This window comes from Alnus glutinosa, chromosome 4 (genome assembly GCF_958979055.1).
Source record: "Alnus glutinosa chromosome 4, dhAlnGlut1.1, whole genome shotgun sequence".
Taxonomy (NCBI): domain Eukaryota; kingdom Viridiplantae; phylum Streptophyta; class Magnoliopsida; order Fagales; family Betulaceae; genus Alnus; species Alnus glutinosa.
This window is the reverse complement of record NC_084889.1, coordinates 27,765,785-27,787,419: the sequence shown is the minus strand read 5'-3', so window position 1 is coordinate 27,787,419 and position 21,635 is coordinate 27,765,785. Positions and strand designations below refer to the sequence as shown.

Genomic DNA, 21,635 nt, shown 5'->3' with positions numbered 1-21,635 from the left:
TCTCTATCATTTTTGAAAATCAAATATTGAATCTGTAAGACCGATTATAAAAAAGAATGATGGAAGAATACTACATAAGTCTCAATTTTACCCGTGTTCTTCATTCATACATCTCACAATTTGCAGAAAGTTTAGGAGCCCATGCGTTAACTTTCTTTTAACATCCAACCAGCCATTCCCATTCAGTCAGTCATGCTTCATTAAATCATATGATTCATGAATATTGGCTCTCCCATGTTTAGTGAGCTGAAACCCTAAAATAGAACATTTCTTCACGGTAAGAAAGCAACGAGATACTTCAGCTGCAATGCCCACTTCCATTCGCAAGCTATACAATATTACTCAGTAACACAGCAATCACCAAATCCTGCTCTCTAAAAAAACAGAAAAAAAAAAAAAAGAAAAAGAAAAAGAAATTGCAGCATGAAATCCTTCCTACCATTGATTTTCCAGGGCCAAAATCGTGTAGCTGTGGACGCCCAGGAAAACATCATAATGAGCATAATTTGAAGAGAGAAAACAGTTCCACTTGATGTAGATCTCTATTTGGATAACACCTGATACTGCGAATGCCAAAGCACCCCAAACCAATTCGTTTGGCCGTCTGATAGAACTACTATTGAGGCCGCCTCCATAACTGCTCCTTGTACTCGGAAGCTACTGTTTCTTTGGGGCGTTCGCCGTTACACTTCCGGCATTCCATGTTCCTGCTGTAATTGTGGAAACCACATCTACAGAAAGCAACCCATGTCTTAATAAATTCTTCAGTTAACCTCTAAATTCAACATCACATATGAGAGAGGGAGAGACTCACGAGAGGCATTCCCAGTCTCCTGGCTTTAGCTCTCTTTTAGGCCGTGGCTCTGGGCATCGCAAACACTTCTTATTGCTAGCAAAGTTCATGAACCCACACCTGCAGAAAGAAGCTACTTCAGAAGGATAGAAGCAATTCACAAGCAAATGGTATATTTGCCATGATAAAAATGCTGATTGTAATACTAGAGAGATTAATCCTTTGTTAAGATTATAATCCAAGATCTAGATTATGCTCAGTCCTCTTAACAGCTTTTGCTGTAACCCAAGTAGAGAACAGCTTGATATTTTTACGTTAAATTTTTCATCATGTCATTAAAAAAAATTAAGTACAATATGCTCACAATAACAAAGTTTACTGAATATATTTTGATAAATGAAAACTGGATGACATAGTGGGTGGTGGTAAATTTAGGACTTTTCCCAGAGGAACCTCATGAGAATATAGTTGCCTGAAAAGTTCTTTAAAGAAACAACTAGCATTGTTATCCCAAATTTCATCTTTCACAAGCATAGAGAATGAAATTTGTTCCAGCACAAATATATACAGACTGCGAGAACAAAAAAAGATAAAAGAAAAAAAGAAAAAGAAAAAGGAAAGCAAAAACCATTATATCATATATTTGTTAGCACTCTTTGCGGCAAAGGATCAAATCAAAATAGATCCCAGCCCTGACCCTACAGTTCCCAAAATAAGGAAGAGAAGCAGCCATATAAGGAAAATACATGTTTACCAAAACGATCAAACGAATAGCAATTAATAGGGTAGAACTACAATAAATCTATAATAACAAGAATGTTAAAGCCAATTCAAATTACAGTGAATAGAGTGCATTACTGGTTTCCATTGATCAACAACATTTAAAAATGATTTTGATTGCAGGACAAGAAGAATAGGAAACATACTGTCGGCAGGTCCAATCTCCTTTTTTCATTTCAGCCTCATCTGCACTAACCCTCTTTGGCCCCTCAGCTTTGCACTTTAGGCAACGTATATTTCTAGAAAAATTCATGAAACTGCATCTGTAATAAATCCCAAGGGCATCAGTCAGAACGTATGAACATGTGACACATGGAACACAAGCATCTCATGACAGCATAGTTGAGAAAAAGAAAGGAGGATATGGGGCACTAGCACATCAATGGTACCACTTTCAGTAGCACATCAAATATGAAAAGTAAAGTTCCACAAATGACCATACCATAGCTAAATTAAACATTAAATGGCATACCCATCAATTACAGGCTAATGGAAAAACGTATGTAATACTGCGTCTGCTAACACCCATTTGCATATAATAGACCAAGAAAGCATTCACTGACTAGGAAAAGAAAAGTAGAAGCATGAAAACATAGTATTAAGTCTGAATCAAACTATGCCAAAACAACATTTCACTCAACAAGATATCGAATTACGAAGTATCAAACTTCATAACTGCCTCTCTTTTTTTGTGGGTAACTTCATGACTGCTTTAAAAAACAGACGAGAACACCAAACAACTAGGTGAAAACTGCGAACTATTATGAAACCAATGTCTCATCTACAATTGTAAGAACCAAAAAAGAAAAAGAAAAAGATATTATGTAAAAGTAAATATCTTTGCGATTGCCATAGGCACCGTACTTCCCAAATTTGACAAAAACTTTAGTACCTGATAGTTGGCAGACAACATTGTATCTTTTCTGTGAATTAAAATACTTCTGGAAAGACAAGTAAAGAATCGATTTTAGTTTACTAGTCTTTGTTCAATATACATCGATTAGCAAAATTAATAAGAAAAGGGGGTGTACAGAAGGTCATTGTACTTTGAAGTTTAAAAGATCAATTAAATCTACAAGAGACAGAGTAGGAATCCTGTCAAAAGCAAGTATCCACTCACACAAAGATCTCACAAAGAATGATTTAAGTTCCACCATGAACATCAATGACGTGATTGTTCCTCTTTCTTTCCAAATAGGTGACATAAGGCAAACAAGAGCTGCATTCCAAAGGAAACTACCACGATCTCTTCCAAACATTCCTCTCCAAAAAGGTAGACCTCAATAGCCCTTTGCTGCATCATCCATTGTTCCCCAAACGTGGAGAAGATAAAAGAACACAACTACTCGCAACATTGCAATGAGTCAATAGATGATCAACCATATCACAACTACCCTTACATGCAAATTACCAATATGATACTCCTCTTGATAAGGTTATCAACCATTAAGATCGTCCCCAAAGCAACTGACCGTACAAAAAATGCAACTCCCCTGGGAAATTTGCAATGCCATGTACTCTTGGAAACTGTTTACCACTGAATCCTCTCAACATCTCACAGTATGATCATTCATCAAACTTACCATTCTGAAATATTATAGACCTATGCAAGAGTAATAAATCTATCAAGCAAAAATCAAACAACATCATGGAAGGGATACAATAACTTCTCCCTTCCAACAATTGGCTATCATATACTTGTCGACATGACTTCCATATCTCCTTCCTTCAACAACACTTTGCAAAATTAATATAGCCAACTTTTCTTTACTTCAACCGTGCATGCAGAAGGCAAGTGAAATCACTCTTGGTAATAAAAAAACCTCTCAACATCTCACAGTGGGATCAGTCATCAAACTTACCATTCTGAAATATTATAGATCTACGCAAGCGTAATAAATCAATCAAGCAAAAATCCCACAACATCATGGAAGGGATACGATAACTTCTCCCTAGCAAAAATTGGCTATCATACACTTGTTGACATGACTTCCATATCTCCTTCCTTCAACAACAGTTTGCAAAATTAATATATCCAACTTTTATTTACTTCAACCGCGCATGCAGAAGGCAAGTGAAATCACTCTTGGTAAATAAAAAACCTTTTTTTATATAAGTAATTCAATCTCATTAGATAGCTGAGAGAGACGCAACCTTAGTATATAGGAAGTACATAAGAGAGACCTTCGATTAGGGAGAAAAAGAACTCTTGGTAATAAAAACATTTTCGCAAATTATCACTTTCTGCATGACTCTTTCTCCAAGCTGCATCTACATACACTCAACTGCCAAAAGACAATAAGGATGTTCGCAAAGACACAAGAAAAGCCTGTTCAAATATGACACTTGTATCCATGCCACTAAATTGAAATATGGCAACTAGAATAACACAAATGTCAAGAATAATCATAGGCAAATCAGTATCAATTGAAGTCACTTTCAGTGGCAACAACTAAACAATTCTATCAATTAAAGAATCAAAAAGTCAAAGTTAAACCTATATAATAGTATAATGTGGTTGTCAACTAACAATTAGTTAAAAAGTGAGTTCAGCAACTTAAAAAGGATTTATTATGAATTATTATATGCAACTGATAACGCAAGGAGGGACTTACTCAGGACAGGTCCAATCTCCTTTTTTCATTTCAACATCACCTGCACCAACTCCTTTAGGGCCATCTTCATTGCATTTTCGGCACTGTACATTTCTAGAAAAGTTCATAAAATTGCATCTGCAACAAGATGGCAAGGGCATCAGTTCATGGACTATAAAATCAAACATGACAGATTTGAAAAGCAAGGAATAGATTATTACCAGCACAATGGGAAAAAGGAAATGCAATGTTAAGTTAAAAGTATCGACATTTTCCCCATCGTTTTAAAGGTCAGACTTTGGTGAATCTCATCATACGGACAAATGAAAAATTAAATTAAAAGAAACGCCATTGATCTTGGGAAAGTTATTGTTGTCTAGACTAAAATTACATCCCGTGAAACTAAGCAGACAAACTAATGATCTTGACCAACTTCAGATTACCAACCCAAATAGACTAATATCAAGTAACAGCAGCAACAACACAAATTCAAAAAAAATTAAAAAAAAAATTAAAAAAATGTTCAAGTGACCAGAAGAAAATCAGATTTAGGGATGCATGGATGTGCGAATGGGGATCAAAAAGGTCTGGTGCTGCTAACAGCCTTTGACAAGATCAATGCAGAACCCAGTCAAGAGATAGAGAATGTGTCAGTGTGCGCGCGTGCGCTCAGGACCCTTCAGGTATTTCTGTTTTCAACAAACAAAATTTATAATTGCAGATGCAGTGGTAGGAAAATGCAGGGTATGTTACCTAAAAATATCAGCTAGCTGTCTTTGTAGCGGATATAGATGTGATTGGGAAATGGTTGAGTTCATAACTACTAAGTTTTTTTTTTTTTGCTAAGTTCATAGTACTCTATTTTTTTTTAACAAAAAAAAAAGTTTGATTCTACCCCAGTATAAATTCATGTGTCTCAAAAAATTCTCATTGTGGGTTAGGTACTCAGGAAAAAAAATATAGTCCATTGGCCAGTCCATGCTTCTAAGATGACAATAAAAGTTAACAGGAGTTTATCTTTTCCCCAATAAGTTTAACTTGCTATGTTGCTGAAGACTTTTAGTGATATCATGGCACTAATGGTTACTTTTTTTCCAAACCTCCTTATGGCAGTTCAACTAAACCAATAAAAGAGAACATTACAGTATCATAGTTGGTACAAACATACTTATCGAGTCTATATAAGTATGTTTTATAGTATATATACATTCATTTACACAGACATCTATTTAAAGACGCATATATCTCTTACATTAACAAGAGGATTCCCTTTCATCTTTTTAAATACTTACGATGTTCTTATTACAAAGCTAAAACCAATACTTAAAAAAATAAATTAATTAATTAAAAAAAAATGAAGTTATACGAGTTTTATTTTTTTTATTTTTTATATAAGCAATCAAAATTTCAATGAAAAGCGTAAAGGCGCAACCCCAATACACAGAAAGTACACAAAAGAGACACCTAGCTAGAAAGGAAAAAAAGATCAAGAAAAGCATGAAAATCAAACACGTTAGGAAAGTCTAAAGCAGTTGTCTAGAAGTAAAGAGAATTGTAGAAGAAAGACTTTAGTTCCACCACCCTTCTCTAGAGGTCTTCAAAAATTATACGAATTTATACAAGCTAAGTTGAGTTTATACAAGTTTGTCCTGTTTAATAAACGATCCTAAATATATATTCAAGCTCAGTTCATTTACAGCCTAAGACCTAAGAGATAGCTGCCCCTATCCCTTGATCCTTTCAACTCCCACTTAAAGGTCGAACACATGGTCTCCCCTTTTTGCAATTGCTTTGAGTAACAATCAAATATTATTGCTATCTCTTATTGAGTTTAACTGTCATAGGCAATTAAGATTTTTGGTTTCCCTTTAGGCCTTAATTACTTTGGCTCCCTCAATTGCAGAGAATCCCCCTCTTATGAAACGATTAAGCAAAAAGCAGAAAGTCAAGTTAAACAGGTTCCGCAAACACATGCACAACTAAGAAACTTTAAATGCGACTTACTTAGGACACATCCAATCCCCTCTCTTCATTTCAACATCTTGAGACAGTTTATCATCCACAAATTTTACATAGTCTTCCTTTCGCTTGGGTCCTTTGACAGCAGGCTTTGGAAGTGCCGGATCTGGGGATGTTTCACTCAGTGCAACCAACTCAGAAAACAGTTTTCTTGCAGATGATTCAATTATATCTCTACCAGGAGGTTTTTCTCCTCCTGAAATAACAAGTGGATCTAGTGCATAAAACAGCAGTATACGCACTATATCCACAGTACGAGCAGCTGCATCATTTTCCTTTAAAATCACATAAGCTCTATCACAGGATCCCCGCAGAGTGCAAGTACTACAAACCTGATCATAAGTCAACCTGTCAGATGCTTCAGCAATGAAATGGCCGCTCAAGCATAACAAAAAGGGGAAACAAATAATAAGCCCCCTTCAATACAGTATAATCATTTCCTTTTTCTGATGAATATATGTTATAAATCAAGTGATAACATACATTGCCTTCATCCAATAGCACATAGGCTCTCAACCGTTTTCCTGAATTAACAGCTTTCCGCAAAAGATTAGGACATCCGCTCTCAACAACCATTTGAATATCCTTTGTAGACAATGATCTGCATAAGAAGCAAAGAAGTAACATCAATTTTTTTCTTTCATTTTGATAAGTGAAGTAACATCAAATTTTGTTTGATAAGTAGTTCATTGAAAGAGCACAAGGAGTGCAACCAAGTACACAGAGTATAAAAGAGAAAACACTATGCACTTCATGGAAGTTGCAAGTAATGAAACCAAAGAGCAAGCTGAGGTCGGGGTTGAGGATTATTAGACCAGATATATCTTTATCTCCGGATAAAGATAAATCTAACAATAAGTAGTTCTATTATGTTTCTACTACTACAAGTTGTATAGTTCTCTTATGTTTCTACTACCATAAGTTATATAGTTTAGGTCTCTTATCTAAAGATTTTACAGTCCTATTAAAGGACTTCTCTATGGTTTCAGAATATATTTGTACAGTCCTATCCAAGGACTAACTCTCTTCTTATAAATATAGTCTCTGACCTACAGTTGAAGTAGGCAGAATTATCCAATAAATCTCCAAATTCTACAATTGCCTTTATGTGACTAAGAGCTTAACTCTTGGGAGCAATTTCTGGCCAAGCTATATATTTCTTTACCAATGGAATTTCAATTTCTATTGACTCTTGAGAATTTTGGCATGGCCACTAGTTTCTCGTATTCTTCCTCTATTCTTTTCTCTCTCACTATTACTTTTTTCCTTCTCTAAATTTCTGCCATTGTTAAACGTTTTGCTCATTTTACTAGACGCCCCGCAATAAATCACAATCAGGCCCATTCAAAATCATAGTTCAACATCTAAAATTATAGTTTATAATTCTAACAATCTTCCCTTACATAGGCAGAAATTATTTTATGCCACTTTCCCTTGTTTTTGATAAACAATCGAATTTCATTTAAAACAATCATATCGCTTTCCCATATGAGACATAGAAGGTCAAACTTTAAAGATGTACAAGGCTGCACCATCATATCAAATACAACATATCCTCTAAAATATCCAATAAATTAAAGCTTAAATGTTGATATTTATCAAACCCTTCCTGTAGCCTTTATTTACGTCATGGAATGAACCCACAAACAATCAGCTGCATTATTTTCCTAGTCTTACCACCAAAAATAGATAAGATTGTTGAGAGTACAATGAAACAAAGTACAAAAAAATACAATTATATTTTCGAAGCTCAAATTTAAGGGACAAGAAGATTATCTTAAAACTTTGAGGGAAAAAAATGCACTTTCACGAATCAAAATAGACTTAGCTCACAATTAAAGAGAAATTTCAGCTTGTCCAGGTCCATACAGTGAAACCTCCAATTCTATTAGTCTACATTTATTTTCTTTATCCACGTTTCCATAACAACGAAACAGAGCAAGAATCACAAGCCTGAGAAAAATCAAGGAAAACAGGTTCTTGATTGTGCTTGCTAATACGCTATTCAGAAGATACAAAAGCTCAACCAAGTCCGAGCATTTTAAAAAATTAGAAACGAAGACTCAAGTTTTCGCAGCACCGTTTTCCTCAGGAAACAAACACAGCAAACAACGGAAATGGACGTACCTGAAGATATCGTAGCGGTCACGCGCGAAGCTGAAGCAAGCGTCCTTGACGAGGTTCATGTCCTTGTAAACGCTCTCCGCATCACCCTCATGGTTCGCCTCGGGAGGGGATTCGATAAGGTAACCTTTGGTCTTCAAGCGGTCGACGAAGGTCACCCATTCGGGCCACGGGTGGGAGGCGCACAGGGTTTCTGTGGCGTCGGCGGTGAGATTCTCGACCGCAGAGGAGGAACTGTAGCGGAGGAACCGTAGGGGTTTAAGAGAGAAGGGTTTGGGAAAGAGAAGCGGGGAGAGAGGCGTCGGTGTACGGAGGAAGTGCAAGAATTTTGAGGCTGACATTTTCGTAGGGCTGGGAGAGTAGAGATGGAGCTCTGTTATGGGAGCATGGAGGGTAGGGTTTTAGCCAAAAATCAAAATATGAAGAAAATAGAATATCATCATCACATTATAATTAGGCGCTAAGTTTTCTCAAAATATTTTTTCTTAAATATTTTTTCTTACTGTTTTTTTTTTTTTTTTTTTCTTACTTTTTTTTTTTTTTAAAAAAAAAAAGAAGATAATTATTTTAAAAGGTGTTTTTGTATTATTTTGAAAATATATTCCAATGTATTATTAAAGATAAACAGTTCGTGTTTTTATGAGTATTTTTTATATTTGTATTACTTGTTAATATTTTTGTCCTGCCAACGTAAATAGCTCAGAATTATCTTGTGACTCAATTGATTTTGGTCATCTCCAGCAAGACCTCCTAAATTTTGTTAGTGAACCTGATTATTTGTAATTATCTTGTTTGAATTAATGCATCTTATGCTTAGGAAAAAGAATATCACTCATATTTGTATCGTATTTAAATATTTTTGAAGAATTTAAGTTAACTATTTTTTCATTTGTTTTTCCCATATCTCTAGGGGTGTGCATTGGGTGGGGCGGTGCGGGTTTCTGCCTTTTTTGGCCCTGCCCCGCACCTTTGCGGGTTGGAAATTTCCAACCCGCAAACTGCACTTGATAAAGACTAACCGTGTAGGGCGGGTTCGCGCGGGGCGGGGCGGGTATTTTGAGTGGCATTTATGTAATTTTGATTTTATTTTGTAAAAAATAAAAATTCGAAAAAATACTGGTTATTTTAATAAAAAAATTAAATTCATATTAATTTTTCACATAATCTTATGAATGCAAAATCAAATTTTTAGGAAATCAACTCTGTGAAAAAAATTATAATTTCAAAGCTCCTTAAATTTAGTCCTTCGACATGTTGACACATATCTTTCAATCGTTCCTACTTCCATACAAGAACATTTTCTATGGAATTAGCCTTGTAAACTAAACTAAAAACCCTATCAATTATAGATAAAATTCTAAGAAACATGATTTTTTCTTTTTTTCTTTTTTTCTCCTTTGTGCGGTGCGGAGCGGGGACCCGCATTTTTTAAAAGGCTAAAACCCGCAACCCGCCCCGTATAAATTTCTTAAATTAAGACCCTAACCCGCAAAAATACCTGAAAACCCGGTCCTCTGCGGGGCGGGGTGGGGCGGGAATTGCGGGTTTTGCACACCCCTACATACCTCACCAAATTAGCTCCATCCTAGTTAAAATAAAATTCATGTAAGTACTTCTTGGGAAATAATCTCATTGGTCAAGTTTTCACAGGCCCATCAAGACTTCTTGATCACATGAAGCCTACGAAGACAGCTTATTTAGGTTGTGTGCTCACCAGCATCGGATAGAAGACATCCTGGAATAGCCATATCTCGGAAACACTGGCAGATATGCCTCAGAAGACCATGAACGATGAGTATATCGCAAGATGGTCTCGAAGCAAAAGTGTGTACCAGGGGACTACCGAGAATAAGCCAAGACAGAAGATATGCGAGATCTTCATCCCGATATGTTAGGAGGGATTCACGGAGAGAATCTACTTCGAGATCCTTGGGAAGGTTGTGGCGAAATCTTACCTCACACGATTTGGGATAAGAGTCCCATTCAAATTCAAATATGGAACGTACAATCAAATTCGGATCAGACTCCAAGTCGAGTAGGAGTCTTATCCCAAGTCGAATAGGACTCCCCCCTATAAATAAACCCATACCCCACATAACTTTGAATTATTGTGTTTTTTTCTCTTCCATACAAATTATATAAAGATATTGATTTAGGCATCGAAATCGGACCTCACCGGCAAACTCCTTTGTTTGATTTATATGTCTTGCAACAATCGGAGAAACAACCACAAAAAGGCGTATGTCACCAATTTGGAAATTGTCCCAACATACTCATTGTTCTTTTCATGATATTTGTCCATATTTACTCAATTACCACTTTGTCGACCATATAAAGATCTTAAGAACATTAATTTTTGTAATTATATTTTCATGAAATTTCTTTTGCAAATAATAAGGGAATTTTTGTTGTGCTTAATTATATCTTATTATAAAAAATGTTAAATGTTAGTGATATTTCCCTTTTTTGAAAAGACAAATATTTAATATCATAAATACATCTCTCAATTCCATATATATATATATATATATATATATATATATCTTCTTTTTTCTTACCACATTAAAAATTGATAATACGTAATAAATAGATTACGGGATGAGATCTTATGAACGTGGGTTTATCTTTTCCATCCTATGATCATATTTTGAGCTGTCCATACTACTTGATACAAAACTCATACCCTTTTCTTTATTTCTTTGCGTATGTTTTTTTTAATTTTGGTTTATATATTCGAACAATTGAAGCACAGTTGTCCTCCCAACGTTCGATCCTCAATGTCGAGCAATCAATGGCAGCTTGCATGGAAATTTTTAAGGTTTTGTCATTTTGTGTGTGCATGTGACTCTATTTAAGGACCTAAGATGAAGCCTAGGTCTCATTTTCACCAATTCTTCTGAGACTTCATACCTAGAGAAAGAAAGAGAGTGAGTTTGAGAGATAGAGAGAGAGGAAGATTTTTGGGAGCTTTAATTTACCTTCAAGAGAGGTAACCCCTTATCCTAATATCGTTTTTGTTATTATTATTTGATATAATCCTAATTCAAAAAATCCTAACCTATTAGGATTATATATCTATCTATTTTATTGAAGTAGGTCTATCTATAAGTGGTAGAGTTGAATAAGAGTCTTATCTATAAGATGATCTCTAAGTAGTATAGTTTGAATAAGGTTCCCATCTGTTATAGTGGGAGAAGTTGAGTAGTAGTCTTTATTTATTATTATTTTGTATTGCTATAGGTTTCTATCATTGAATAGCAATAGGTTATTTAGATTAATTCATGGGATAACTTTATCTAGAATAGAGTTATACTCCGATGAGGAGTCTGCTAGCTTTTTTGTATTTTTAAATGAATGATTATGGAATAAAGCGTATGTTGAATTTTGTTAAGTAAAATACAGTCTCATTGTGTTTTTTGGGAGTTCCTGGTTCACTCGAAACAGCCAACCTATCCATTCCCGCATTTTGTATTAATTGGTTCACATCAATTGGTATCAGAGCCAGATTTTTTCCTCTTGAATATCAAGAATTGTTAACCCAAGAGGACCGGTTTCCCTCAAAAGAAACCAGATATTAGATAACATAGGAAAATCAAAAAACAAGAGTTGGGCAATTCGGGATTTTTCTTTACAAACCTGTCCAACAACTCGTTCTGTAACAAAAGAGAGATAACATGAAGAGATGGATCAACGACTGGAAAACATAGAGCAATCAATGAAGAGCTTATCAGATAGCCATGAGGAATTCCGTAAGAATCAACAGACTATGCAAGATCGCATGACACAAATCTACGAGATGCTTGCCAAACAATCCAATGGCGAGAATTCACGTGGAAGAACAAAGCTAGAACAGAGTAGATCAGCTTTCCTAGTGATGGTTGCTGAATCCACCAAGCAGATGGAGGAGCATAAAAGAAAAATTGAAAGTTTTCCTCCTCCATGCCCCTCTCCAGCAATCCAATCATTGCCCAAAACGCTTACCCCAGTGGCTACCACCATCACAATAAAGAAGAAGAAAGGAGGGGATGAAACAACAAAAATCCATCCGCGCCAACGTCGTCGTCGTTCCTCAACGACGCTAGCAATGCTAGATCGGAATCTCCACCACCGTTCATCCGCCCTTAGCAACTCACGTCGCCAAATCGTTGCTAATTACCGTCGCAGTTCCATCCAACAACCACCACCTCATACCGGCCATCCCAGCTGCAGATCCAAACATCATCGGAGCCAGCAACGCCGACAACACTACAAGTGTCCACCTTACAACAATCTCTTCAGCTCGCGCTGCCAACAGATCAGAAAGCAACGACAAGCCTTTGTGTGGCTTCGAAAAAGTATAAAATATATATATATATATATATATATATATATATATATATATATATATATATATATATATATATATATATATATATATATATATATATATATATATATATATGAATGAAGAATTAGACACAATCTCCTAGTTTTTCCCTTGAGGATAAGGGAAATGTTAGTATAGGGGAATGATATAGTCCTAACCTATTAGGATTATATATCTATCTATTTTATCGAAGTAGGTCTATCTATAAGTGGTAGAGTTGAATAAGAGTCTTATCTATTATAATGGGATAAGATGATCTCTAAGTAGTATAGTTTGAATAAGGTTCCCATCTCTTATAGTGGAAGAAGTTGAGTAGTAGTCTTTATTTATTGTTATCTTGTATTGCTATAGGTTTCTATCCTTGAATAGCAATAGGTTATCTAGATTAATTCATGGGATAACTTTATCTAGAATAGAGTTATACTCCGATGAGGAGTCTGCTAGCTTTTTTGTATATTTAAAGGAATGATTATGGAATAAAGGGTATGTTGAATTTTGTTAAGTAAAATTTAGTGTTATCTGCTATAGGTTTCTATCCTTGAATAGCAATAGGTTATCTAGATTAATTCATGGGATAACTTTATCTAGAATAGAGTTATACTCCGATGAGGAGTCTGCTAGCTTTTTTGTATATTTAAAGGAATGATTATGGAATAAAAGGTATGTTGAATTTTGTTAAGTAAAATACAGTCTCACTGTGTTTTGTGGGAGTTCCTGGCTCACTCGAAACAGCCAACTTTTCCATTCCTACGTTTTGTATTAATTGGTTCACATCATTATTGTTAGCCTATTATCATAATGTTTAACTCCCGTCGTGATTTAACATCTTACCTTGTAGATTTGAACTTCTAAGTTTAATATGGTAGGATTAATGTTGGTTAATGCGTGGGTAGGTTATGTTTATGGATAAGCATGTGCTATCTTGTTATTATTGCATGATTAACCTATTGTTGGAAGCTTAGACGTAGACCTATGAATTAATTTGAAGATTCATGATAAATTTGATATAATGGGTTAGATATTTTATGGAATGGATGATGCTTGCTCGTGTTTAATACATTACAACATTATGGATGGTGATTGTTGGACTTGCTATGACTGCTAGGAGTCTTGTTAAAGCTTGAAAATAGGTTTGAATGGAAGGTTTTAGTTCCTGTACAAGTTACAATGCATCTAATGTTCAACCCCTAAGGATCAAACAATCGATGCAAGTTAATTAGGATTTTTAATGCATAATTAAGGTTCATGTTGCATGAGTAGGATTTCAAGTGTACGATTAAGATTTCAAGTGTGGAATATGTAACAACTCACCCCCAATGACATAATATTGTCCGCTTTTGGCTCCTTCTAAACTAGACTTCCCAGGAGGTCACCCATCTTGGTAATACTATCGCAAAAGCACGCTTAACTGCAGAGTTCTGATAGGTTAATGGTCATCACGGCTTTAAAACGCGTTGTGTCAAGAAGGGTGCATTTATACATATAAGCACATCCCTATTTCCAAGCGATATGGGACGTCACAGAAATATGCCTAATTGTGAAATCACCACTTGTCCCAAAAACTTAAGCTTATAGGAATAAGTAAATTTAATCATTTAATCAATACTTTAACACTCCCTTTCACGTGTGTGTTCAAACTCCTTTTTAATAGGTGAAGCCCAACACATGATTAATATTTAATTGAAATGGGGGTGAATTGATGGAGTCAGGGTTTGAACTCAAGACATCTGCTCTGATACCATGTTAAATCATCATTTTATTAAGACCATATCTGTTAATCACGTTGACAGTAACTCATATCATGTAAAGAATGTAATGACAACGAAAGAGCTAGATCACAATGGAAACTCAACAAGGAAAGATCTTGCCTTATCATCAATCAACCCTACAAGAGAAGATTCTGCGACATTACATTATGTAGAATCCTCAATTACTCCAAACAGAAAAGGACTGCATCCCAGCAAGGAAGTTGTCAGTTCACTACATAAGGAACAACAATCAAAGCCTACCATATCTGTAATTAAACAATTCCAATATATGAAATTGACCTATAAACTCACAAATGACTCGTGTATAAACTGCTTCGTATACTGTTAGTAGAATCACACAGAAAGTGAGAGAGTTACAAAGCATCTTAGGGTGCGTTTGAGATTGTGATTTTGTAGACAAAAAGTGTGATTTTAAACCAAATCACAGAAAATGAACCATTTGGGAATTGCATTTTTTAAAAATTGCGATTTGAAAACGAAGAAAACTAATTTTCAAATCGCAGGCAATGAGGTGCTTTTTTGAAAATGCAGAATTTTAAAAGGTTAACCTGCGATTTTAAAGGCCAAAATGCGATTTTGCCAAATGCGTAACTGCGTTTTTAAAAATTACTTTTTCAAATAACACATTTTAAAATCGCTATTTTTAAATCACACTTTTTAAAATCACAAACCTAAACGGACCCTTAGTGTTTTTATCTTTTACTAACACTAGAGTATGATTGTAGTGATGTGAAGATTAAGATGTCTAAGTTTGAGGATGAGCGTTCGAAGTAAGTAAATGCTTACAGAACGATTAAACTCTTTTAATATACAAATGCGATATTTCTCTTTATAAAGTATGAGAAATTTTATACATGTTTTTTTTTACTTAAAATAAGTTATGTTATGAGCCTAATATTTTCATCAAACGATTATAATTGCAAATGATGAATGATTTATAATAATTGACCATATAGTTTAAATCATCATATGCGAATGACGGTCCCATGTGTATAAGAGGTTGACCCTATGGTCCTAGATATTTATGTTTATAGTTTGGCCTTGGATCTAACAATTTATAGAAAACCAGTGCAACCATATTTGATTGGTGTTCATTACAGATGGAATTGTTAGTAGCGTGGGACGCCCGGATTGGACCTGGTCAGGCTATTAGTTAATAATGATATGTGTGCTTCACCAGGGCACCGGTGTTGTACTACAGATATCTCGGGAAATCGCTAACCCTATTAAGGAGTTAAAGGCTCGAATAGACCATATGGAAGAAAGTTATGATTATGTATAATTATGTAAAAGAATTCCACTAGCAAGATTTATGCATTAAATAACATGTAATATATCTATGAGATTATGCATATTCTATTTCAAAATAAGCCAATGTTCCTTATTAGCATAATAACAGAGGCAACACTTACCCTTTTGTAAAACCCATGATATTCTCAATTACCAAATCTCAAGGAATATATTTTTTACTTAAGGCTCATTGCATAATAAGTTCTGTGATAATTCACTTACTAAGTCGCGGACTTACACAGTTACTTTTTCACATGTGAAATATCACGGTATTTTGCAGATTAACAGGTTTGATGGACTATTAGGTTAGAGCATTTCACTGGAATGAAGATGGTGAGCGAATGGCTCATCTAGTTATCTAGTTAGGTTTATATAGTATAGTTAGATAATGTTGATTATTGTAGCTATTTTTTCCTTGGAAGCTTTGTGTTTATACTGGGTGACAATGAATAAAATTATCGAAGTTATTTTCGTTTGACTTAGATCATTATTATTTCACTTTCCGCTATATTTTACATTGATTATTAGTGTTTAAGGTAGTAAATCCAGCTAATTATAAGTTATTTAGTATTGGGGCACTACGAGTAACACCCAGATTTAATTATCCTAATTAATTAATTTTGAGGGTGTTACAAGTATTACGTGGACTGCCACGTCAGTTTGTAAGTTCACGATAATTTTTTTCTTAAAAATATTTTCATTGGGAAAAAAGTGAGATGTTTATCATATTGAGATATATTGAGTATATATAATTTTATGAAAAGAAATTAATTATGGTCAAAATTAAATATAGAAGTGAAATACTCTGAAATTTTATATATATATATATATATATATATATATATATATATATATATATATATATATATATATATATATATATATATATATATATATATATACACACAAAGAAAACTTGCATAATTAAGAAAAGGAAAAAAAAAAAAAAAAATCAAATTAGCTCTTTCTACTTTAGGCTGTTATCAAAAAGTTCATTTTCTTTCCAACTTTATCAAATAGCCCCATTCCTCGAAGGAAAGAAAATTTTCAATCATAATTTAGTTGTTATCAATTTTTCATTAATATGAAGGTAGGTCACCCTCTTCAATATCTGGCCAGCACCCTCCCGCAATGGGAGCGAGATAGGTCACAAGTGGGTGGGATGCCCAATCTACAATGTAGTGTTTGACCCCTCATAAAAGGGATAGGAGGTGGCTAGATCACATATGGGGCAAGGCCACCCTCTGCACAACTTGAATCACTACTTCTCGTAATGGGAGGTGGATCATCGAAGAGGTGGGTTGCCCCTTCTCTCCTACGTGGTCTAACCCCTCCACGAATTGTTTATGATTTTTATTTTTGTTTGTCTATTTTCATTTTTTGAATTTTTTTTTTTCTTTTGGGGATAATTCAAATTTAATAGACATTCTATTAGAAAATTGATGAAATATAGATGAAATGATTTATTTGATAATGGTGTAAAATGCGAGTTATTTAATAAAATTGAAGACCAAGAAAACTAATCGATAATGTCAAAAGCATAAAGAGATAGTTTGATCTTTTCTCTTGAAAAATGGATACTTTCATATTACAAATACTTTTTTTTTCCTCACGATTTTGATACGATTTCCTTCTCTTTTAAATTATGAATTATTGAGAATAAATAAACCCACTTGATCACGTTAAATTATGATATTGAATCGATCATATTTGGGGAATAATAAGAAAAGGAAAGCAGTAAAGACTTTAGCAATAATACAACAAAAGTTTTCATTGTTAATGAAAATCTTGAAACAAAAAATCAAACAGCTCGCAATGAAACATAAGTGATTTTACAAAATGAAATAGTTCATAGTGGTATTTTTATTCTTAATCCCTTGCAATTACGAACCTCACTTGTGATACACACCGTCACACATTCAACTAATCCTTAGAATATGGAAAGAAAATGAATAAGCGACACAATTAAGGCGAGATTGATTCGGTGCTTTCTCATTAATCTTCAGTTGTGGCCTACACTCAACCTCATCTCCAAATGTTTCATTGGATCCCCTCAGGTGGGTTTCTCATACTACTCTCATGTTTTTTACCCATATCAAGTATATTCATGACATATATATTCTTTTTTTTTAAAAAAAATAAATAAATAATGATTAAACACTACGTAGCAACTTTCTCAACAAGATAACCAATTTTACCGATAATGGAGTAGTTAATCAACCATAAGAAGTAGTTCATCTACAATGCTCCAAACTTGTGAGGGTAGGGTTTATTAATTTATTAAACTCAAAGGCGCAAAGAATTAAAATAATAAAAATAAAAAAAAAACAACCTTGAGCACCACTAAGTATTCATAAAGATTTTCTTTAAAAGCTTAGGAAGCATAAAGGTTTTCATAAATTTCAAAATAAACTTAACAAACATGTGTAGTTCATCATAAATATTATAATTAAAAATGTTTCAGTGTCGACAAAATGTACTTATTGAACGTAAAAGAATATTCAACAACCCATCCCCTAGTTCTAATTATTTCGTCCTCCAAGCACATTCTTGACGACATCTGTGGGAAGAAAAAATGAACAAAAAGATTGTGAAAAACTCTGTAAGGAATATAACCAACTCTTTTAAAACGGTTGAGTGAAAAAGATATTTCTTAATAATAAAATTGATTTAGCATAAATACTATTTTTGAAAACTTTACGGTAATTCTAAGCTTTTCTTATACTTAAGGGTTAAATACCTTATTGGTACCTGAGTTTTAAGTGTTTTTAAATTTAGTACCTCAATTTTGTTTTGTATCATTGGTAGTACCTGAATTAGGGGTAAAAACCCATTTGATACTTTTTTTTTTTTGACATGTCCACACAGGAAGGGAGATGAGAGATTCGAACTAATGACCTCCGCTTCATGAGGTGTGGTCTCCAGCCAATTGAACTACCCCTTAGGAACAACCCATTTGGTATATCTATTAGATTTTTCGTCCAAATTTTAACGGCTCGCCACGTGTCAACCTTTGAGGTTGACATGTGACACTATATAAAAAAAAAACTTGAAAAAAAAAAAAGAAAAGAAGAAGAAGGGTGGGGGTGAGCCACCCCCTGGGTCAGTCTAGGGTGGCCAAACCACCCCATTGGAAGAAAAAAAAAAAATGATGGGTTTTGGCCCTTGGGGGTGGTCCGAGGCCCACAGGGATGGTTTGCCCACCCCTAGACCGGCCGACCTGGGGGTGGCCGAACCACCCTCATGGGCAAACCCTAAAATTTTGTTTTGAGGGTTTTGGCCATTGGGGGTGGCCGAACCACAACCTAGGGCCACGGGGGTGGTTCCGCCACCCCTAAGGGCCAAAACCTAGAGTTTTTTTTTTTTTTTTGCCATGGGGTGATCGAGCCACCACCCATGGGGTGGTTCAGCCACCCCAGATCGACCAAGAAAGTGGCTTTTCTTCTTCTTCTTTTTTCAATTTTATTTTTATTTTTTATTTTATTTTTTTTAAAGATTTTTTTTTTTTTTTTTTTATATAGTGCCACATGTCGATTCAACAGCTGACACGTGGCGAGCCGTTAAAATTTGGACGAAAAATCTAACAGAGGTACCAAATGGATATTTACCCCTAATTCAGGTAAGTAACTAAATTTAAAAACACTTAAAACTCAAGTACCAATAAGATATTTAACCCTACACTTAAAAGACTTATCTTCTACTTGTTACTGTGTGGCCATGCACACTCTGACCCCTAGTATGCCAGGGTTGTGCATGACCGCGATGGGTTCATTTTCAACCCGTGGGCCCGTGGTTGCGAGTTGAGTCATTAGGGTATCTGATTAACTTATAAGTGTACTAACATGACAAGTTCGGTGATGGACCACATGTAGTGGTTTTATTTCATCCTTGAGTCCTAACACCGTGCTATTTATTATCTCTTAGGTCGAATGTTTGAAACATTTCATTTACTTAGACATATGCAAAAATCAATCATTATGAACTTTCATTTTTTTTCTTATAGCTCTACTAGGATGTGCAGAAGTACGTTTGGTCTAACTTAAAAAAAAAAAATTTAAAAAAAAAAATCTAATTCTTCATCTAAAAAAAAACTCTTACATATAAGTTGTCACAAACAATATTTCTTTTATAAACCAAGAATTACTTTTGAAATGAGGAATATTTCAAACATATCACAATAACATAGGAATAAAGCATATAAACCATATTGAAATCATGTTAGAAATTAAAACATATATGGCAAAAATTTAATTTATAAACAATACTTATTTGGAAGGGGCATGGTATATATCACTTATCCTGATTTTTGATTAGGGTGAGACTAAACGAATTGCTTAGTACTTGAACCAAATGCGTTCAGTTAGACATCGTTACTACCCTAATTAGGAGTTGACCAAAACTTAAGTTAGCATATCCTGACGTTTTCCCATTTTTTTGTGTCTATGATAATTCCTAATTAAGCTTAGGGTTTGACCCTAGGATGCATGTCATCTTTTCTAACAATCCTTAATTTTTTTTCAAAAGATTTGAACTTGGGCCCCCTACATGTACTGACTTAGGCCCCCCCCACTTTTGCTAACTTAGCTAACCACTTTTCAAGACCTTACTCCAACAGCTTATCTAAACTCCTTACGATTTTATTAAAATAATAAATTTTATAATATTTTAATTAAAAACCCATCTCTCAAAAAAAAAAAAAAAAAAAAAAGATAAAACTCTTATCTCTAACAACATAATCACCGTCCTATCATCATCACCAACACAATATCACTGAAAAACCATCACAAGAAACCAAATAACGATCATGCATTACAGGATTGAAGAAGCATGGGTTATTTTTTAGTATTAAAGAAGCTATGAGTCAAATATCACTCCAAACTGAAAAACTTTGACAAAAAAAGTTATATTTTGCTTGATGAAAGAAACCAGCAGTACATTTGATTTATATACAGGAGATGAACCCCTCCCTTTTTCCCTTATAGTACATTGTATTTTTTTTACTGTCCTTTTTTCAAACGTTCTCTCTCTCTCCCTCTCTCTCTCTCGCCATATGGACATTTTTCTAACGACCATATTTTACAATTGTTGTTTCGTTAAAATGGTCATTTTTATAACGCAATAATTTTTTAACAGTCATTTTTCTAACTATTATTAAAGTTCATTATTATTCTGCACCATGTTATAGAAAGAATTGCAATCCTTAAACTGTTTATATTGTAGTGACAAAGTTCGATTAAAAGTAAAATCCTCAATGAAATTGGAAAAAGCTGTAAATGCCGATATGAGTTTTTTTTTTTTTTTTTTTTTTTTTTGTGAAAAAGTAAAAAAAACTGCTAATTAATTATAATCACAAGCAACCATGAGAAAAGAAGGAAAAGGAAGAGAAGAAGAAAAAAAAAAAAAAGAAAGGGAAAGAGAGAGAAGGAGAGAGGCCCAAGAGAAGTATTAAAGAAAAAGATGCATTTATGAATAGTGTAACTATTCACAAATCCAAGACAAATCTATTTTGCATTTTTAGTAGATAATGGGATTGAACGTTTTTTTTTTTTTTTTTAATTTGTTTTTGTTTTTTAATTTGTTTTTTTTTTTTTTTTTAATTTTGCTTAGCTTTTCTAGCTAAAAGTGAGAAATGCATAATCCATTGGAAATGCTCTTAAAGAATGTCTTTTGTTAAAAATCTTTCTTCAAAACAGATCAAAACACCATTCTTGTGACATTCTTAAAAAACTTCCAAGGAAGATAATATATATATATATATATATATATATTGAACAAAAACTTAAAGAAAGTCAAACATACATTCTTCTTTTGGCAAAATTTTACACATGTTAGATTATATTATGTGTACGTATGTATATTGTCTCACATGGGTTATTGATATGTATCTCTGTGATTACTAG

At 34.1% G+C, this 21,635-nt stretch overlaps 1 protein-coding gene across 1 annotated transcript; it reads right to left on the bottom strand.

Moving 5' to 3' along the window:
- Positions 1–151: 151 nt before the first annotated feature.
- On the bottom strand, positions 152–8,729 carry LOC133865255 (zinc finger protein VAR3, chloroplastic). The gene is made up of 7 exons (XM_062301628.1): positions 8,314–8,729; positions 6,670–6,787; positions 6,172–6,518; positions 4,189–4,305; positions 1,720–1,836; positions 815–913; positions 152–731 (listed from the first exon to the last, which is right to left on the bottom strand). Exons 1-7 carry the CDS (start codon positions 8,649–8,651, stop codon positions 617–619), a joined length of 1,251 nt encoding a protein of 416 aa, XP_062157612.1. The 5' UTR covers positions 8,652–8,729; the 3' UTR covers positions 152–616.
- Between the last annotated feature and the right edge of the window lie 12,906 nt (positions 8,730–21,635).